This window comes from Dicentrarchus labrax, unplaced genomic scaffold, assembly GCF_905237075.1.
Source record: "Dicentrarchus labrax unplaced genomic scaffold, dlabrax2021, whole genome shotgun sequence".
NCBI classification, from domain to species: domain Eukaryota; kingdom Metazoa; phylum Chordata; class Actinopteri; family Moronidae; genus Dicentrarchus; species Dicentrarchus labrax.
In genome coordinates, this window is record NW_026136702.1 from 11,725,139 (window position 1) to 11,745,491 (window position 20,353).

The 20,353-nt window shown below is 42.0% G+C and overlaps 1 protein-coding gene across 13 annotated transcripts in view; it reads left to right on the plus strand.

The window, feature by feature from the left end:
• The first annotated feature begins 327 nt into the window (after positions 1-327).
• The window catches only part of pax2a (paired box 2a), a 29,760-nt gene continuing 9,734 nt past the window's right edge, over positions 328-20,353 (plus strand). For 4 of the 13 annotated variants that reach the window (XM_051427171.1, XM_051427109.1, XM_051427161.1 and 1 more), the window contains exons 1-7: positions 328-901; positions 2,373-2,538; positions 3,659-3,856; positions 7,369-7,454; positions 7,642-7,761; positions 15,717-15,892; positions 17,911-18,031. In XM_051427171.1, the coding sequence (XP_051283131.1) occupies positions 859-901; positions 2,373-2,538; positions 3,659-3,856; positions 7,369-7,454; positions 7,642-7,761; positions 15,717-15,892; positions 17,911-18,031 (910 nt within the window). In that variant the 5' untranslated portion in view covers positions 328-858. Of the gene's footprint in view, positions 902-2,310; positions 2,539-3,176; positions 3,198-3,658; positions 3,857-7,368; positions 7,455-7,641; positions 7,762-8,750; positions 8,796-15,716; positions 15,893-17,910; positions 18,032-20,353 lie in introns of those variants that run through there. The other 9 variants (XM_051427098.1, XM_051427152.1, XM_051427145.1 and 6 more) reach the window with 5 other exon arrangements.

The following is a 20,353-nucleotide window of genomic DNA, read 5'->3' on the forward strand; positions in this document are numbered from 1 at the left end:
CGCTAGAAACAACACACACCATCCTGACAGTGCTTTACCTCTCTTCTACCCCCTGCCTTTAATTTCCTTGATTCTTCACCCCAAAGTCTCATCATTTCCCATTTCGTCTCCCTCCCCTTCCTGGCTGTCGGATGCAGGGACCTCCTCATTTGAGCTGCAGGTTTTTACGTGGGCGAATCACAAAGTGTTGGAATCTATTGCCTTTGTCTGACAAGTCATCCATCTCTATGCGAGGGATCTGTGGGATGGAGGTAGGAGGGAGGAGGAGGGGGGGTGATCTGTGGGACTGCAGCTTTTAGAAACAGACACACAAGGAGAGGGGTTTCATTCTCAGCCCAAAGCTTCGCTCAGGCACAGCCCATTCTGGAGGAGAGGGGGACACACTGCTCTGTACTTCGCCGTGTCCATGTTGTTGTCATCTCCGCCCCTATCTGATTAAACCACAGAGCCCGCCGCTCCTCCACGCCGTCAGAGGAGAAGGATTTTTCCGGCCGCAGATATCCCGAGCGGACCCGTGGACACTCCAGCTACTCCTTTTGGTTTTCCCTCATGATGTCCTTTAAACACAAGCAGTGACCCGGTTTGAGTCAATGTTGCTGCGACTGGTGCGCTCTGCACACGCGTGGGTCATGCTCTGCACCTGACAGCACCTCTGCAGACTTCTGACTTTAGATTCGAACAGGAGGAAAAACTTAGCATCGCCCCCAAGAAGTTGTTGACTGCTGCAGCCCGCGGACTCTGCCCACACGGACTGTTTTACACCAAAATATCCATCCTTGTTTTTTTACTCCTACATAGCTGCACCACAGAGGCGAAACGGCGACCTCAGTCGATTACCTTTCTTTCCTTTGCTATCCGATGGATATTCACTGCAAAGCAGACCCCTTCTCGGCGATGCACCGTGAGTATACTGAATAAGTTTATAGGCAACAACATGTATGTGTTGTCACTTTGTTTCCTGCGCAAATTGGATCGGAGATGTTTGCATCTAACGCAGAATCAAGCAGAAAGACATTTTTAAATATGCTCTTATAAATTAGTTTTTCATTTTAAACCCATTAAGGCTCGTTATTTGCCACCGTTTGACTACTTTAATGAAGAGCTCTCAAATATTTAATAGGTTAGGATCTTAAGTAAATTTTCCCAAACCCTTTTTTTATTTAAAAAAACATTGGCAAAGTTTTGCTAGAAGAGTCTTTTTTTTTAAATAGATGGAGTTAGGTTAATTTTGATAATAATAAAAAAAAGAGAATAAGACGCAACATGATAGGCTGCTAAAATGTTTTAAAACAGAAATATTTCTAGGTTATATTCAAGAGCACATGGGTCACTGAGGAGTTTTGTTATTATTTTTATTTTTTTCCTGTAAAGCTTTATTGACTCAAAGGTTCATCAAAATGATAAATCTGGGCTTCTTTGAGCCACATTTACTTTTAAGTGACTAAAATAGAAACTGCCCAATTTAAATACAAAGCTTTTATTGCCTGTGAAATGACAGAGAGACAAGAGGACGCTGTGTGTAAATTGATGTAAACGTGTCACTTTGTCTACCATCCCTCACTTTAGATTTAGGTGGTTCACAATAAAACTGGGGCTAAAAAATGAAGCAGTTGCTCTGTTTCATTTTCCTCAATGTTTTCCTCCATACGATATGGGTAAAGAAGACCCGGGCTGTGTGTAAATTATTTATTCCTCCTCATTCGCACCATCCGCGTTTGTAATATGAGTTATCAAAGCTCATTTTAATTATTTACAATAATTGTGCAAGGAAAATTAAACAGGTTGAAACATAATATCTGCGACATGTGTTAGGCTGCAGTGGAGGAGATGCTCTTGGAAAAAAATGCCTAACCAGGCCAATGTTACAGGGTTAGAGGAGTTTTATTTTCATTTTTGGCTAACAATTGTGTGAGGTGTATTTACTTAAATATTTAATGTTGCTCGTTTTATTTTGTTTATATTATCCCTATTTAAAAGCAACACAGTGGTACTTGAATTTGACCCTCAGACTGTTCCAGTTTCCTGATTCACCCTACACTAAATTACCTAATTATTATTATTATTATTATTATTATTATTATTATTATTATTATTATTATTATTATTATTTCAAATCCCTCTACAAATTAAAAGTATTTCTGAATTAATGCAGAAACAAAGACTGTTAGCCATAATTAAAATGTGTGTTTGTATAGACATGTACATTGTACTGTACGTGTATGTTAACAGTAACGTGGTTTAACCTTTTAGACTAAAAATAAAACACATAGCTCTCTCCTAGAAAAATAAAATGAGTTCACAGGAAGAGAAACCATGTCCTCTGCAGGTATGTAATGTTATGCTCCCCTGTGCTGCTGTTGTGTCCCACGCAGGGCACGGCGGTGTAAACCAGCTCGGCGGGGTGTTCGTCAACGGCAGACCCCTCCCGGACGTGGTGAGGCAGCGGATCGTGGAGCTGGCCCACCAGGGTGTCCGGCCCTGCGACATCTCCAGACAGCTACGGGTCAGTCACGGCTGTGTCAGCAAAATTCTCGGCAGGTAAAAGGAGGGGATCCACTACCAACAGAGCTCTATGTGTGTCAAACATCAATCTTCTATAGCTCGTATATGCGCACCCAGCTCTATTTCAGCCTCAGTCATCGGTTATATAGGCAGGTCATTTTTTTCTTTCTTTCTCTCTCTTTTTTTTTATTTTATTTTTTGCTTGAACACAGCAGTTCTGCGTGCGAGATTTTCTATCCATCACCTGCAGCCTTGTAAGAGAAAAGCATCATAATCATGAAATAAATTTAAGGAGGAGAGTTTACAGCTAAACATTAAGGATAAAAAATATCCCAGAGGAATATGAGGCTATATTAATATTGTAGGAGACTGTAGGTGATAAAGAAAGTGTATAAAGTACTGTGGGGGTCACCTGAAAACTGACTTTTCAGGTCTACAGACACAAATTGGAATATTACTCGCAGGTTAAGAAAAAACACCACACTCTGCGGCCACTATAAACTCACCTTTGAGTGTCATAATCCATTATAAAAAAATACCATAAATACATATTTAAGTTCCTACATTTTTTCATCAGTGTAAAGTCTACTTTAAACCTGAGAAATTAGGTCTACATCATTTTACTTCAGAGCACAAATGCTGTGAGATAATATTTTGAAATATATTTTTTTCAGCTATCAGAAGGCATTTCAGAGGTATTTCATTTCACACACACTGAATGTTTGTCACCAACATTTACCAATAGGTCATGGTGGCATGTCGTGCATGCTACTGTAAGCTCATGGAGACTGGAAATGAGGTCTAAACTGTGCTTTAACAGCTAAACTGTCCTTTGTTCTGTCCGTCTCACTGCTTATATTGTGTGATTTTAATTACACTGCTTTTCGTTTAAAATCCGCTCTGTTCACCTTCCAGCTGACACTCAATTAGGCCCATATACAACAGCACACTTCTAGACCAATTAATAGATTAAAGCCGCCATCATATTTGTAGGTTTTTTTTATTTATTTTTTTGCCCTACATGTAACTGCAGAAGGTCGGCGGAGATTTGTTTCCACACAAACGATTGTTTTAAAGCCACCTTTCCCATCAATCAGACTGGATTTTTGAATTAAGGAGGGATCCATTCAGGAACACTCACTCTGTCCCCATGCAGGTACTATGAAACCGGCAGTATTAAACCCGGAGTCATTGGTGGCTCCAAACCAAAGGTTGCAACTCCGAAAGTGGTGGATAAAATTGCTGAATATAAGCGCCAGAATCCAACCATGTTCGCTTGGGAGATAAGGGACCGACTATTGGCTGAGGCCGTCTGCGACAACGACACAGTCCCCAGCGTTTCATCCATCAACAGGTAGGTGGAAATAACAGTTTTTAATTGTATTATATCATAAATAAGCATGCCGAATTGTTCCAAAGCGCGTAAAATCCTTCTAGGAAATGCCCTTTTTATTTATATATAAATGTGTGCATACATGTATGCACGAGTGAGGCAGCTAGGGAAAATCAGAAGAGGAAAAACTCCACGCGTAAATGAGAAAAATCAGCTCTGAAATAAGCAGATCGCTCTTTTATCTTCACATACAAGGCTGAGCTACAGTCAATTCCAGCCGAGCCTATCCGGGGTGGTCTCACAAGTGCAATTCAATCCCCTGTGCGGCCCTCCACAACACAGTCAGCACGGGGACTGAGGCTGGGGCCACGAAGAATCACATCTGTCTCGATAAAAACCGATCAATACCGCGTAACCAGATCCAGAGGCAAAGGGAAATACCCAACAAAGTCGTTCAATACGCGGACCACACTGCGACAGAGGCGGCAGCAGCCTCTTTATTGCCAACCAATTGCTCTGTTTTCCAACACCGAGGTGAATGTGGAGCGACAACAGATCACACATTTAGGCTTGTAGTGTGGTTGGATAATTGTAAATTATTCCGGTTTTAACCACACACACTACGTTATTTATGTAGTGTGTTATTATCAATATTATAATTATTATTACCATTATTCGGTTTAATTACAGTAGGGTATAAGCGGAATACATCTAGAAAATTATTGACTAAAACAAATTGCTGTCCTAAAACAGTGTTGATTTGTGGGTAAATGGACTATAAAAGAGTTTCTGTTCCACTGAAGCAGCTAAAACAGCAGACACCCTACACCTTCACCTTTCCACATGAAGCGGGACAGCAGTGAACAAAGTATCTTTAGACAGAGGACGAAAAGCCCCACTGCATGTGCGCAAAGTGAAAAAAGCCCCATAGTGCCTGCAAGTGATGAACTTTGGTTAGGAGGCACTGTTCCAGAGAGCTGGTCATCGGCATTACATTTTAATGAGCTGAAGAGAGTCTCATAACACATCCAGCTAAATGCAGAAGATGGATGAATCTTTTACCAAAAAAAATAGAAATAAATATTCTAAAATGAGGCTACCATGGAAATGGTTTCAACAGGTCGTTTGGCGCCGTTCGCTGTTTTCACCTGTTGTTCATAAAACCAAGGAAACCACGTCCAAGGGTGAGAGGAGGCAATATTTTATTTGTTATATTATTAGGAAACATTTCTGAGAATCTGCTTGATTTGAGCTGTGTGGAACAGCAACATTAGGAGAAATTGTGAAACTAAGTTGGCCTGCACATTAATAATTAACATGAGACCTTGTTACAAAGCACATAACTGCATTTGTATTCTTAAAGCATGAGCTCACAAATCACAACATAAAAAAAGCAGGTTTTATTCCCCAAAATGTATATACGCATAGAAAAAAAGGTTAATTTATATTTATTTTGCAGCATTAACAATTTACAAATGTTTATAAAAATCTAACCTTACTCCAGAAAGATTTTTTTACATTACAGCCTATTTTAAACGCCTATTGTTGTTTCTTACTGTTGGTTTTCAAGGGAGGATTGGGAAATATGTGGAGGAGAAAGAGAGTGAAAGAGACAGTGGACCCCTGGTGGTCTCTGTGGTTAAGGGGTTGACCTCTACTCTGTTGACTAAAGAGGATGTCCTGGCTTTAAACACATTTTTCCTGCATGAATTATTAAAGATTACACAGGGACTGGGTTGCACTTTGTTTTGTTGCCGCAGAGGAGTTTCCACCGGCTGTACCATGCCCAGTGGACAGAGGCATACCCATAAGGTCCTAAGCGGCTTTCAATCATATTGATCCATATTTTAATCTTTCTTTGGAGATATTTTTTTTTACAACACCCAAACACCAAAGTCGTTAATTCACCCATCCAAATTGCTTATTCAATATCAACAACATACACTTGAAACAAAGTCCTTGAATTTATGAGGCTCCCTCGAGTCATGAGGTCAGATAACTGTTGTGGTGAGATGTTAGAAATTCAAATAAAATATTGATGTGTGTTTTCTGGAGGAGGCTGCTAGCCTTTGTTGCCCTGCCTGAAGGAGAGAGTATGGAGGACACATGAGATAGTGAGGGGAATGAAAAGAGTCTGATGTACATTTTTGCCCCTGAGGAAGTTAACCCCGTAGCTGCCTGATTCAGAATTGATAGCTCATTGCTGGATGCTGCATGAACATGTGAACACCATTCGCCTCATCTGCAGTCTGTAAAAGTCTGTTTTTGTCACACCTCTCGAGCGAGAGGGCTTCCATGTGGGATTTCTGTCGGTACACAACGCTGCCTGTTATTCAATGATCTCACGTTCGTCTGTCAATCAAAAGATTACCATAGTCATGGTTAAATGTAATGCGATCATGTCCCATAAGAGCTGAGGCTGAGCTTGTGTAAATCCCACTGTACTTTTCTGTTTTGCTCAAAGAATGACATAAATCCACAAATGTACAAATTAAACATTATCTCTATGAACCTCTAATTTTGCCATCTTTAAAGTTTTCAGATTATTGTGATACCAGTTATTTTTTAGATAATTATTTCAAAGTGCAGCACAGAATAAAATACATTGGATATGGTAGTGGTCTCAGGTTGGGCCAATAAGACACTATTGCTTTCCTGTCACATATAATTTATAGATCACCATTTGCATTTGCCGTTCCTCGTTGCCATTCGTCGTCAACTTTTCTATCCCACAGTCCCAATCAATAAGCTCTGATCCTCAGTGAGCCTAGAGGATTCCTGTGTGCTACACTGAGCAACAAAAAGACCAAAAAACTACAGCAGACACCAGAGAGGTGACAGAGAGTACATGGGGAGAATAAAGAAATGAATTGGAGAAGAGTAAAGAGGGAAAGAAGGAAAAGAGAGATGGAAAGAAGGACAGACATCGTAAAGTACAGTAAAACAGAAAGCACATTTGACAGTGGAGTAGGAATGAGAAAAAAGGGATGAGGTTGGGGGAGAGAGGAGGGTAAGATCAGGTTTGAGAGATGGAGAGAGAAAGAGAGGGCGAGGGGAAAAGAGGGAGTGGGGAGCAGAAGAGAGGGAGATTATTAGAGTTGGCCAGGTAGAGCCAGTGAAGCTGATCATTGAGGTGAATTGATGTGATTTCATGCTTTGTTTGCAAGATCATTCAGACCAAAGTGCAATGAAGACTTTCCCGCCACATCACATCTTACTGGTATGGAGACTTTATCATATTTCTAACCTCAGAATCCAGCTAGATTGAATCCACAATCTCAGGGGGCAGCCACTATTCAGCCTCGCGCAGGAGAAGAGAGATTGCCCTTAAAGCCCCGAGATTGGCTATTTGTGACAGGGGCCTGAATATGAGGATACAAGCGGCCCAAACGATGGAGCACTTGTACATGCACAGGTGTAGTGGACCTGGAGTGCCGTGTTTAAGTGTCCCGGGGTGGCGACAGGGCTGGTGTGAAATCTCCATGCTCTGGAAGAAGTATTGATTGATCCGTGTCTGTTGTTCACTTTACCAGGATTATCCGCACCAAAGTCCAGCAGCCATTCCACCCGTCCCCTGATGGATCCGTTACGCCGCTCTCCACGCCGGGCCACACCATAGGTGAGCACGAATGAGACCACACACAGAATAAAGCACAATCAAATGAGCCAATCAGGGCGGCTGAAACAGGAGGAAACAAGAAAGAAAACACCTGAACATGACAAGCATTTTCATACACGTGCATCTGAATAAACACACAAACAACACACATACTGTACACACACACTAACTCAGTTTTCTCCATCAGTGCCCAGCACAGCCTCGCCCCCTGTGACCAGCGCTTCCAACGATCCCGTAGGATCCTACTCCATCAACGGCATTCTGGGTATCCCCCGCTCCAACGGCGAGAAGAGGAAACGAGACGATGGTAAGGGAGACACAAGATCCCTTTGTTTTCCATCCTTTTAATTCTCTCCATCACTCGTCTCCTACTTTTTTTCCTGTGTGTGAGGAAGATGGCATTTATGACAGCGCTGCAGCCAAGTGTGTTTCTGTGTGCTGTCTCCAGTGACTTGTTATGTTGTATATCAGGCAGGGTGAGTGTTGAGAGAGTGTTGCGATTCAATCAGGTTTTTGATGCCCTGCGTTTTACCATACGCCTACAGAGCTGCATCTCAATTTTATACCACGCTCAGATGTACTGTAGATATCCCATATAGCTGTCATACAACTTTAATCCCCCTTGGCAAGGCATCAATGCTGCTGTTCTTTGCTTTCACTTCTATAACGTAACAAAAGGCAGAAAAAGAAGCTTGATACTATCAGTTAGTTATTTAATATTCCGCACTATAGATACATAAATGCATTTTTGACAGAATTATATTTTATTCCATGACGCTGACAGCATTAAAACATTCAATAATACAGTATTTTTTTATAAGACTGTATAGTAGGCTCTACACTACCAGGAGACTGGCAAGAAAATAGACTTATATATGCTCAAAGATTAAGTGAAAGCCTATGTGGTCCAGGCCAGAATTTCTCATTCCTAGGCAAGGCGAGAGAGTGGACACACACTGCCTGAGGGCTAATAGATTATCGGTTTTGCAAACAATTGGCTTTTTTAATGCCTATGAATTAACATGTCCCTGGTGGAGGCCTGAACAGGTGTAGGAACAGACCGGTGGAGGCAGGGAGGGGGCTGCGTGTGTGCTGTGTGTGTGTGTGTGTGTGTGTGTGTGTGTGTGTGTGTGTGTGTGTGTGTGTGTGTGTGTGTGTGTGTGTGTGTGTGTGTGTGCATGTGTGAGTCTGTGGTACTGCTTTGAGGTGGCTGATGGTATGATATGGTTGAAAATGATCTCAAAGAGCACTCATCAAAACAGGCCACTTCCTTCTTTTATGTTTCTGTCTCTTTAGTTCTCTGGAGTGGCAACCACTTGGATGGAAGGAAAATAGGACATTGTAAGTTGAAGTTAGACAACCTTCTCTTTTGCTTTGGTCAATCAGATCACAATACTTTCCTCTCAATTACTGTTTTTGCTCTTCCAGGGTTATGAGTTTATGTGGATGAGGCAGGAGGAGATTTTTCCAATAAATAATCTCCCGAGAAATTAAAATAAATGAAGCTAAAGTGACTGTGGAAAATCCTATTTTCCATGTAATGGCATGCAGTTCAATATACAGTAATGCACAGTGTAGCTTATTTAGAATTGTTATCAGGCGAAGATAGCGATAGATTTTCAACAACAATGTGTAATCTTGTAAACTAAAATTATTATTTTTTAATAATTCTAAATTTGGCATTTCTTGTATTTGATTATTAATGGTAATTTTCAATTGCCCACATTTTAAAAATTGTTATTTTACAACACCAATCTATAGACATGGTCTCAGCTGCAGGCAGACTATCTATCTGAGTTAAGACTATGTAAAGTTACCTGCTAAAATGTTAACATGTTACCTTGTGAGACAACTCTGTAAATACATAAATGACAAGTTTTATTCAAAACTAGATATTTGAATAAATACATTACATACAAGGGGAGACCTAGTGCAGGAAAGAGTTTTCACGTTGTTTAGAATATTCTGCAAATTTCTCACTGTTGCATGTGTGTTAACCAATCAAAGATTTTAAGCTTGAAAGCGTTTGTGTCTACATTGTGATAATTTGATCAACATGAAAAAAAAGATTTGCACAGTCCTTGTACCGCTGATGCTGTGTTGGTGGTGGAGTGTGATCCCGGTACAGTGGCTGAAGTCATCGGTTGCCCTTTGAGGAAGAAAAAGGTCCCCATTACTGGAGGGCTGTAGAGATAATGTAGTGTGACACGCGTTATGTACACCGGGTCCCCGTAAGACGAGCTTCAGGGACATAGGTGCCATAAGAGCCATTAATCTGTCCTTGTCATGTGTTATTGCAAATTAAAAGTAGCATGTTACACTGGACGGCTTCAAGTGAAGATGGGAGGAGGAAAAGGGAGACAGAGGAGCAGGGGAATGAGAGAAAAAAAGTGTGTGAAGGAGGGAAGAAGGAGACTCAATGAGAGTTGAGCAAGGATTAGTTTTAGGATTTGTGCATGCACACCTTTGCACGGGAATGTGTGTGTTAAGTGTGTCTGTTTGTAACTCTGTGGCTTCAGATGCTCCTCGCACAGTGAACATAGTGACATTTAAAAGAATTTGCAATTCTGCAGAGAAAAGCTATTAATTCACAAATTAACATCCTCCCCCCCTCCCTCCCTCTATCTTGGATGTGCAAGCTATCGAAAAGACAAAAGAAATAGCCTTAAGGGGGGAAAGAGAGAGTCTCAGCCCTATCTGTGGAGAGATTGGTTTGCATGTCTGCAAGCAGCGATACCAATTATGCCAGTGCTGGGAGAATGCGTCTCAATGCGCCCCCTCCTTTGCCCCCCACGAACCCCCCTCCTCCACTTCCTCCTCCCACCACCATCACCACCACCCCACCCCGAATCTATCCATAGCCAGATTTATTTGTGTATCTCATTACAGGAAATGGAATGTTGTTCCTGCCAAATGCATTAATAGTGAAGTGGGGAAATTAGCCTGTTGTACAGCATGCTCTCACTCAGTCATTTAAACCTATGGTGGAAGAGGAAGCCAAGAAAAGGCAGAGAGGATTGGGTGACAACTGCTGTGTGATTGTCAAATGTGTATTATAGTGTTAGAAGTCCATTTGAAAAAGTTTGGGCCTCCCAGCTGTTTCTCATAGATGATTTTGAGCTGCTGTTTTTATTTTAGTAGCAATAGCAGTTTTTTGTAAATTCAGTGTTTTCCGAGTCTTAGCACAAAGTGACAGGTTACTCCTGACCTTGCTGCTGTATGCAGTCAGGTTGATGTGACCTAACTGTATGTTTCTCTCATCGCTGGCCTACCACGTCCTGGATGGAGCCCAGTGCAGCTCTGGGGAGGACAGGCAGTTGGGAGCTACAGTGATAAATTAGATGGAGAAAGCAAAGGTCATAACTTGTGATTGTAGCGTGGGTGTGGGATGAGTGTAGAAGGAGCTGATGAGTGTGTGAGCGGGGAAAAAAAAATAGTGCCTAGCAGGTTGTTCATTCATGACATAAAAGAACGACCGTACGCTGCAGCCAGAGTCACATCAACCTTGTTCAATAGCTTGAGGAAAAATGAATACAGTCGCTGTTTTGATTTGTTCAAATTTGATATTTGGCCCTTTTGGAGATTGTCCGGCGTGTATCTTTTAACACATATGACCCATTTGTGGAGTTTGAATCAGTTAGTGTATGGATTTGAACCTGGGCCCATACTGGTTGGCTAGTCAAGCCAGTCCATAACAATGAGTCAATAGAGGATCACTTTAGAAAATAAATGCATCCAGAGCGAGGCAGAAATAAATGGAATCATGAGCACCATGATGGCCCTGATGGGGTGTGTGTGAGAGAGAAAAGCCCAGGTTTGAGAGGGGCCACAGAGCGTAACATAGAGACAAGAAGCTGTTAGGGCCCCGACAGTAGAGGAGGACACAAAAGGGTCGACATTGCATTTCTCCCCCTCCTCCTTCTCTGCTCTATCTCTGTCGTTCTTTCTCCTCATCATTTAATTTCCCTCTTCTTTCTAAGTCTTGTGGGTTAACCATTTGCATTCAGCGACATGGCTGCGCAAGACCCCACATATAGTTGTAAACAATATACAATGAGATCCGTCACAAAAATATAAGGAGAGGGAATTCACTCAATGGAGAGGAATCATGTCTGAGAAAAGTCAATTACGGGCAGCGATGCCGAGAATTAATGGAGCGATGCATTACTCAGCTTGAGGAGGGAGAAAAGGCTAGAGAAAAGATGGGATACGTTAATTGCATTTCCACAAATACTCGCCACACAGGATGGCAATGCTAAATGACAGACTGGTCCAGAGGAGGGCAGAGATGAAAGCAGAGGAGGACAAAGATAAATAAGAGATGCGAATGGAGTCCTACTTAACAGAGAAAAGGAGTCCTAAATTACTTATTTTATTAAAACAAGTGAAAAAAGATTAGGAAAAAGTTTTTAAAGTATTTTTTAAGATTAAGTTTAATTTTTATTGTTTCTGATGATGCAGATGCAGCAATCTGCTTTATTCTTTCTTGTTTAAAAATATATATATATACATATATACATACACTGCAATAGCATATTATATTTTATGTGTGCAAATATAACTTTACATTCATTTGGCAAAAACTTTTGTCCAGCTCAACATATTTTTCCCCACAAACACACCAGGAATAGCTCAGGCTCAAGAATACTAAAATGTGGGATGTGGTAGCCAGGAATCAAACCACCAACTGTATAATTCAAGGCCAACAAACTCTACCACCTGATCTACAGCCACCCTCTTATTAATGTTATAAAAACTATATCCAAATTGTGCCTTTTTATTTATTTATTATAAACTTTCTGCACTGGCCTGGATCTGAGAATTGAAATCAAAGTAAATAAAATAACTAGAGTGCTTCAAAATGCTATTGACGCGGCCTCAGTGCTGGCAGTGAGTGCAAATATCAAATAAGCATCGCTGTGCCTGCTGACAGTCAGTACACTGGTTGGTGGTGCTAAATCGAATTAATAAAGCTCTTAAACACGCCACAACATAACAGGATCTTAACAGCCATGGCAGTGTAGCTGCCTCTCTCCCTCTCTCTCCCCCACCCCACCCACCTCTCTCCTTTCCGCTTCAGAGGTTTCATAAATATAGCTAGCTTACAGGGGAGGAGTGTTCACCCTCTGGGTATACCAGTTTGTTTGTGCTCTCTCTTTTTTTTCAAGCATAACTGCATTTTTAAAAACATCAACAAATGATCCACAATTTGCGATAGCATCATTTCACCTATCAGCAGAGGACTCGCAGCCTCTGATCTGGGAAAACCCTGTGCCATTGATTTATGGAGAGAGCCAGACGTTGTGTAGGAATTCATTTGCCTTTCAAACAAGCCCCCCTCTACTCTCCTCCGAGTTATCTTATCACAGGAACAGGGGAGATGAAAGAAGGACATAAAGTGCCACCATGCCACCACAGGACGTTAACATCCCTCTTAGAGACAAAGCAAAACAGAACAGCTTTTGATACCATTGTGGTCTGTTTCACAGTAGCTACCCAGATTGGTTAACTCTGTACGTATGTATAAATGGCTGAAGGTGCATGAGTGTGAAAGGCTTACAGCTAGATGTATAGATTGTATAGATTATTTTATTATAATATTGTTAGACAAGAAGACCAGTTGTAGATTCATGTTGGTTGGTTGAGTTTGTCTCTGCAAAATGTATGAATACATCACCATGAAATATACAACTTTTGGTCGTAACAAGGTCAAACAGCATGTGTCGGTTCAAGCTGATCAAAGAAAGTATTTACCAGAAAGCACATTGCTTTAGGGCTGATGTGTGAATGTCACTGTTGGAGAGTCTTGTTTTTATCTTGGTTTGTCTCCTTGCACTTTGGTGTTAAAACAAAGAGACGCAGTCAGCTGGTGCTGTGGGAGTGATAAGAGAATACCTGCTGAGACACCCAAAGGGGTTGAAGAAACAGTGAGAAAATGAAACAAGCCAGTCAATGAGACACACACACACACACACACACACACACACACACACACACACACACACACACACACACACACACACACATACATACACACACATACATACACAGGCGATCTGACAGTCGGGCTTCACACTCCACTTGACACGCTGACTGTCAAAGGATGAATCTGATTTATTGCAGCTATCTTATGATATATGTCAAACATGAACCTCTAATGGCAAATTCTGAAAATAAATGATTTACTAGTATTTCTATTTAAAGGCCAAATCAGTAATTCTCTGACCACATAAATTTGATATATATTCAAATGCATAACAGAAGAGTTACAAATAATGCAAAGCGTGTGTCTGAACTGAATGATTAAAAATGAGACCAGTTTCATTTCCATTTTTAAACCATTACTAGTGTAAACAAACCTTCACCAACATCAGAAAGTGTTGCTAATATAGATTTAGATGTTGTTTATTGTTAGTCCTTGTGTTAAAATGCTTGCCAGTCAATTAGCAGCTTCCAAAATTGGTTTTATAATTTTGGTAGCGAGGCTTTTGTTAACGTTTAAAATGGTTCACCAAAAAGATGTTGGAAATATACGTATGTCCTTTTGCAGCCACTTCAGGAGGCCTGATTAAGTGTGTGAGGGGTTGCTGAGTATAAGCATGGGCCTCCATAGTGAATGACAAACAGTTGCTATTGATCGAGCTTGCCTCTTTTCTCAGACCAGCTGATACGAGGTAATTAATGACTCTATTTTCTTCTGTACCACAGACAACAATTGAGTTTCATACAGCAACACTAATGCTTCTCCACCACCTAGCAACCCCAACCTAACACCCAAGGGAGATGTTTGAAAAAAAGGGGGGTGAAAAGCCTGTGCTAAAAATATTCAGTTAAATGATGGTAAGAAAAACACATGTGACGAGAAGAAACTGATTCCTTCATAAATGTTACACAAAGCTAAAGTCAATATATTTTAGCAGTAAAGCACACATACACACACACTCCCATCTACGCACACTCATACCCAATTGCAGTCCTCTATTCCATTCTCTCCATGGATCTATTTCTTGGTGCGAGTCGGGTTCATCCTCTGGCCTCAGCCATTGAAAAAAGGTCAAGCAGCCGAGCAGAATGGCAATAACGCCCCTGAAATGGTACCATCAGTGGAACATGATTGATCAATTGAATTCCATAGCACAGAAAAATGTGGGATTAAGTAGAGTATTATACGCACAATGAGTTGAGGCATGATGTTCATTCCAAGTTCATTTCGCCTCCCTCCTCTGCTGGCGGATCAGGCAATCAATAGCGGCCTTGCATATCATATATCACCGCTGGCTCGCCCAGGAGAGAACATAATCTGCTGCAAATTTAGAATGACAGATTTGTATGGGAGCTAAAGCCCTCATCCGCTGTTGGCGGCGGGGTATAGGGAGGAAGGGAGGAATGGCGGGAGGCAGGCAGTGGAGTGGAGGTTCCTGGGATGCTGGCTGGAGGTTTTAGCAGTAGATTTTTTTTTTCCTCTTTCAGTGTTCAGGACTTGATGAGTGAGCAGAGGGAGAGCTGCAGCGGCAGCATTGGGCTCCGTGGCCAGGTTGATAGGGTCAGAGATCAGGAGAACGAGGGAAGCATAGGCTCATTTGTTTATATAGAGTGTGACCGAGTGAGGAAATGCAAACGCTTGCCCTCGACGCCCCGTCCTCATTCGGCCCTGAGTATCGTCCCCACTCCATTCTGTTTTCCAGAAGACAGGCAATATGTGGGGGATGGAGGGAGAGAAAGAGAGACAGAGAGAGGGAAGGGTAATATGTTCAGGAGGAAATAGTGCAGTTAAATAATGGCTCTCCATTTCCCGCTGGCAGAATGAGAGGCTCTGTATGTAATCGCCAGCCCTACTTTCTCTTCCTGAAACACACGCTCTCCCTTACAAGTATATATTTGCACTGAAGGTAATCCATCAATTACCATAGACCTATCACATGATGACCATGCTGATGGTGGCCACAAGGAGAGGTGAGGGGGAGGCAGAGAGCTGCTTGAGTGAGTGTATGTGTGTGAGAGGAAGAGAGAGAGAGCCAGTGAAAAACAGAGAGGGAGATAAAAAGGCAGACATGCTGGTGGGTCTCCCTGAATTTACTACTGCTCCTCATGCCATCACTCTCACACCCGTTGAGCTCAAAATAAAATTTTCTCCTCATGCTTATCGCACATTGCTAGCCTGCTAGAATAATATCAGGTAAAAAAGACTGGAGCTAAGCCCTGATGCACAATGTTATCACCAACCCTCCCCCTTTTCCCTTCTTCCTCTCCCTCTTTCTGTAGATGGCTCTGATGGCTCAGGCCCCGGTAGCGACTCTCAGGGCAGTGTGGAGAGTTTAAGGAAGCACCTGCGAGCAGACGCCTTCACCCAGCAGCAGCTGGAGGCCCTGGACCGTGTGTTTGAACGTCCTTCTTACCCTGACGTCTTCCCTACTTCAGAACACATCAAACCTGAACAGGTTGGCCAGACAGATTTCTTTCTACACCATAAGTTGTGGTAGTCAACAGTAAAATAATTTACATTGATTTCTAACATTACATAGTGAATTAACTGGTACACATACTGACACAGGTGACAAAAGGCTCTGTGCAACTTCTTTCTCAAAGCAGCCTACAAGCCTAGAGTCTATTACAGCGGATAACCTTTATTTACATTCATTAGACTGTTAAACAACAAGAGACTATTAATTTTTCCACTGGAACTCTATGTGGGCGCCCATGCAGCCTTAGCAGTGCCCTAATTGAGTTCATTTTCATCTCTGCGCGATCACGGGGAATTACAGCGGCGATAAATCAGAGGGACAGCCCCTCAGCCTGCTATACAGCCCTTAATGCAGCTAATTACCAAAGTGATTTCAACGGCAAGATCAATACCAAAACGAATTGGAAATGACTTGCAATCACAAAGAGTGGAGGAGAAGGTATTAAAAAGGCGAGAGGAAGGTGGAGGAGGGGGGAGAAAAACGGCATCAGAATGGTCCAGAAAAATCAGTTTTAATTTAATGTAATATTAATCAGGCCGCTTTCCACTCTTTCTGTGCACCTCCTTTTTTCTCCCTGTTTCCAACACCCCCTCCTTTTCTTAAACTGGTGAAAAGGTGGGATATTAGGCTATTAGGGGCTTGTCTGGTGTCTGCGTCAGGGCATTAAAAAGCCATTTTGAAGAGGCCAGGCTGAATAGGCCTCATCCCTCCCACACTTCTGGCAGCCATGTGGTCAGGTCATTCAGGCCCCTCTGTGCTTGCCACTCGCCCTCCGCCCAGCCCTGCCCAGCCCTGCCCACAACCCATCTGCATGACAAAATGGCTCTTGTGCTGCTGAGGCCCAGCGGAATAGAGAGGAACATCCAGCCTAGTGCCAGGGAACAGTTGTAAGCAGACAATTAGAGTTTATCTGGGATAGAGGCAAACAAGACTGGGGTCACCAGCTCGCCCCTGTGGGACCCCAGTCCCATTGAGACAAACAGATGCACACACGCACTCAGATACAAACACTCGCAGACACAAATGTGTGCACACACACTTATCCTTTCAAAGAAGAAGAATCAGGTCAGGAAGTGTCATCTCATTAACAAACAGGATTCATCACAGCTGCTAGCTGAGTCTTAACCTCAGATTAAAGTGAATAAATACTAAAGAGACTAGTTGGTGATTGATCCCTACTTGAAGTTTTCTGGTGTAGTACAGCAGAGTATTACATTTTTTTAATCAGAAATTGTAAAATATGAAAGATGGCTGCGTTTCCTCACAATTAAAAATAAATGCAATAAAATACTCCAATGTAAAATAAAAAATACCAATAAAAGTGTAAAACAATACACACTATTTTCTCATTTTATTAACACAGTTTTATGTGTTCATCCTAGAGGCAAAGCACAAAGGTTGATTTTGAGGTTGTACTCCCCTTTAAAAAACCACACCACATGTCTCTCCTGTAACAAAGCCCTGAATGTCTCCTCCCTTGACTGGTCACAGGGATGACTGCAGTGGAGCACAAAGAGCCAGCTGACACCCCGTCCTTTCACTCCTTTCCCAATCCCTCTCTCATCCCTCTCTCCCTTTCTGCCTTCTTCTCAGACAAGCCCTAATGCATGCATACATCATAGGTCTTGGTAAAGCATGGGGAGCGGTGGACGGGACGGGTTGGTGAGGGGGGGCGGTTGGCGGTGCTCTCAGAATTCACAGGAAATATTCAGAAGGAAACACAGTGAGAGGATCACAGACAGCTTCCTCGGATACACCAGGGGTTTCCTTCAGACACATTTCATATAGTGTCTCCTAAACTGGGAAATCTGCTCTAAATCTAGCATTTCTAGCATCTTTTCATTCAGTGCATGAGTGACATTACCCATATCATGACACAATCTGGTGGTGGAATGTGAGATTATTTTATCTAGAAAGTCTTTTTGATTGCCACCCACTCACATGTGCATGTCTCCACTGACATATTTTTGCATTTGTTGTGTATTTGTCTACAGGCGAATGAGTACTCACTCCCATCCCTGAACTCTGGCCTGGAAGACGTGAAGCCGAGCCTTTCCACCAGTGCCAGCTCCGACCTCGCCTCCAGTGTCTCCCAGAGCTACTCTGTTGTGACAGGTACAATCTGACTCACGCTAGATTGATCCCTAAAAAGAATACACACAGTTGCAGTAGGTCGACGACATCTGCAGCAAGATGGTCGAACTCAGTGCAGAGAACACATACACAGTGTAGCTGCTTCTGCTGCTGTTTCCATTGTTTCATCTCCCCCAACTATTTTAGTTCAAATTAAACCAAGCATACCATGCTCATGATTATAATAAATTTTAACATACTGTATCCCATTTTTTCAAAATACCCTTTATCTCTTCTAACCAGCTAAATGAAGCTGTGAAACTTTTTTAGTAAATTTTACTCATTCAATAAAGATTTAGTAGACTATAATGCACCAGAACTTACTGAAAATGACAGCATGCACTGTATGCTGTCATTTAACACTCAGATACAAAGTTACACTTTATTTTACTTATTAATACTAATTGATAATACCGATTATCAGCCAGTTGTTAGTATCTTCACTTTCCATGTGGATTCAAGTATTCAAATTTAAAGCTCCGTTGATTTAAATAAACTTTTTAAAATGTGTTTTCTCAACTTTGGTCAACTTTGACCAAGTGCTGCAATCATCTTGATATTGCATCAGCGACTCATCAAGATTTTGACTTCCTTATGGTGCACCCATTTTCCAGCGATATATAAAATTCCTATCACCAAATGAAAAAAGCTCTTTCAAACCACTTTTTGAGGCACTGTGTGTTTATTTCTGAGGGACAGAGCGAGGCAATATATCATCTGAGCCCATTAAATCCTACAGGCCTTTCACACGCTGCTCCTAACTGGCTATTGTGTTAGCCTGGATTGGCCCGCTAACAGATTGACTGGGAGCACTTCTCATAAGAGACAGCTGCTGTTCTCGCCACGACATGACGTTGTCATCAAAGGCTATGATAGCCTGTTGATTGACAGCGGCTGGAATAGCACCGTGGCTGGCTGGCTGCCTCATGCTTGTGGAAACAGAGAGAGAGAGACCCAGATAAAGATGAGACACACAGTGAAACGCTGAAATTACAGGGGTTTTTTTCAACCTATGAACTGGCTGCTGTTTACAATAGTAACTTCCACTGAGAGCCAACAGGCAATGGCAGGTGCAGTGTATTGAATATCTTGTAGTATTAACTATCTGTATCATATAACGCACACAAACCCACCCTCTATTGCACTATGGCTTCTTTTGCTCTGCTGTCGAGGTTGATGGCCGCCTGGTTAATTGAAATATTGTTTCAATGTGGCTGCTGAGGCTCTTTCCCAGGAGAGGTTAGGTTTACTGATGGCCACAGTGACTCGAGAATAATATACCAGCCTTTTAATAAAACACCCATAATTATGCAGCGGGCATCAAAGTCAATGAGTCCACTGTGTGTGCGTGTGTGTGTAAGAGAGAGGACAGAGTAAAGAGGAGGACAGCATGATTGAAAACTGCAGTGGCCCTTCTCAAATGATCCCTATAGTCTAGCCCCAGACCCAGGCACAGAGCTGTGGGAAAAGAAAGACCCCTTTTTTATTCCTGAATATGTGGGAGGTAGATTTGCCCCAGAAAGTTGGGCCTCAGGAGAAGAAAGGTGTGTTTTTGTCTTTTATGCTGGGCTCCTCCTATGAAAGCGGTCTCGCTCTGGGGAGCACACTCATAGCAGGTGGCCTTCAAGCCACCTGGGGGCCTGGGGCCTCCTAAAGCGATACATGTGAGGGCCACAGATTGTATAATGAGGAGGCAAATTAACAAAACTTTTCCTAAAGTGGAATATGACAACATACTTTAGCACAAGCATTAAAAATGTGTCTGAGTATTTTGAGCACCAGATTCAACTCAGAAGTAATATCCAGCAAACTTTTATTACTTAATTTTAACGACTATGCAGTGTAATGCGTGAAGCATTTGATTGGGTGTAGGTTGTCAGTGTATAATATTATTTTTTCTGCCATTAGCAAACCCTGTAAATGGGAATGTATGCCAAGGCTGAAAAATGCTAAATTACCTTCCTCATTTAGGCTGGGATCCAATTATCAATAAATTATGCTCTCATATTGGATGGAGCTACGAGATTATATTCATTCTTTAAATGTTTTCTGCTCCCAATTAAAATTCATACAGTTATTGATCTTGTTGATTTTTATGTCCTGAAATTTGCATAATCTATTAAAGATGAATGATTAATGAAGTGCTCAGTTTTGCGTTCCAAGGGCGCAAGCAAAAGCAATGTCGGCCATCTTTTGTGTCCTCTGTTTACCCTAATGTGTGAAAGAGACGGTTACCTAAGGAGGAGGGCAGCAGCTATATCAGAGAGGAATTTAGGGTACTGAAATGCACCGCTTAGGATTTAG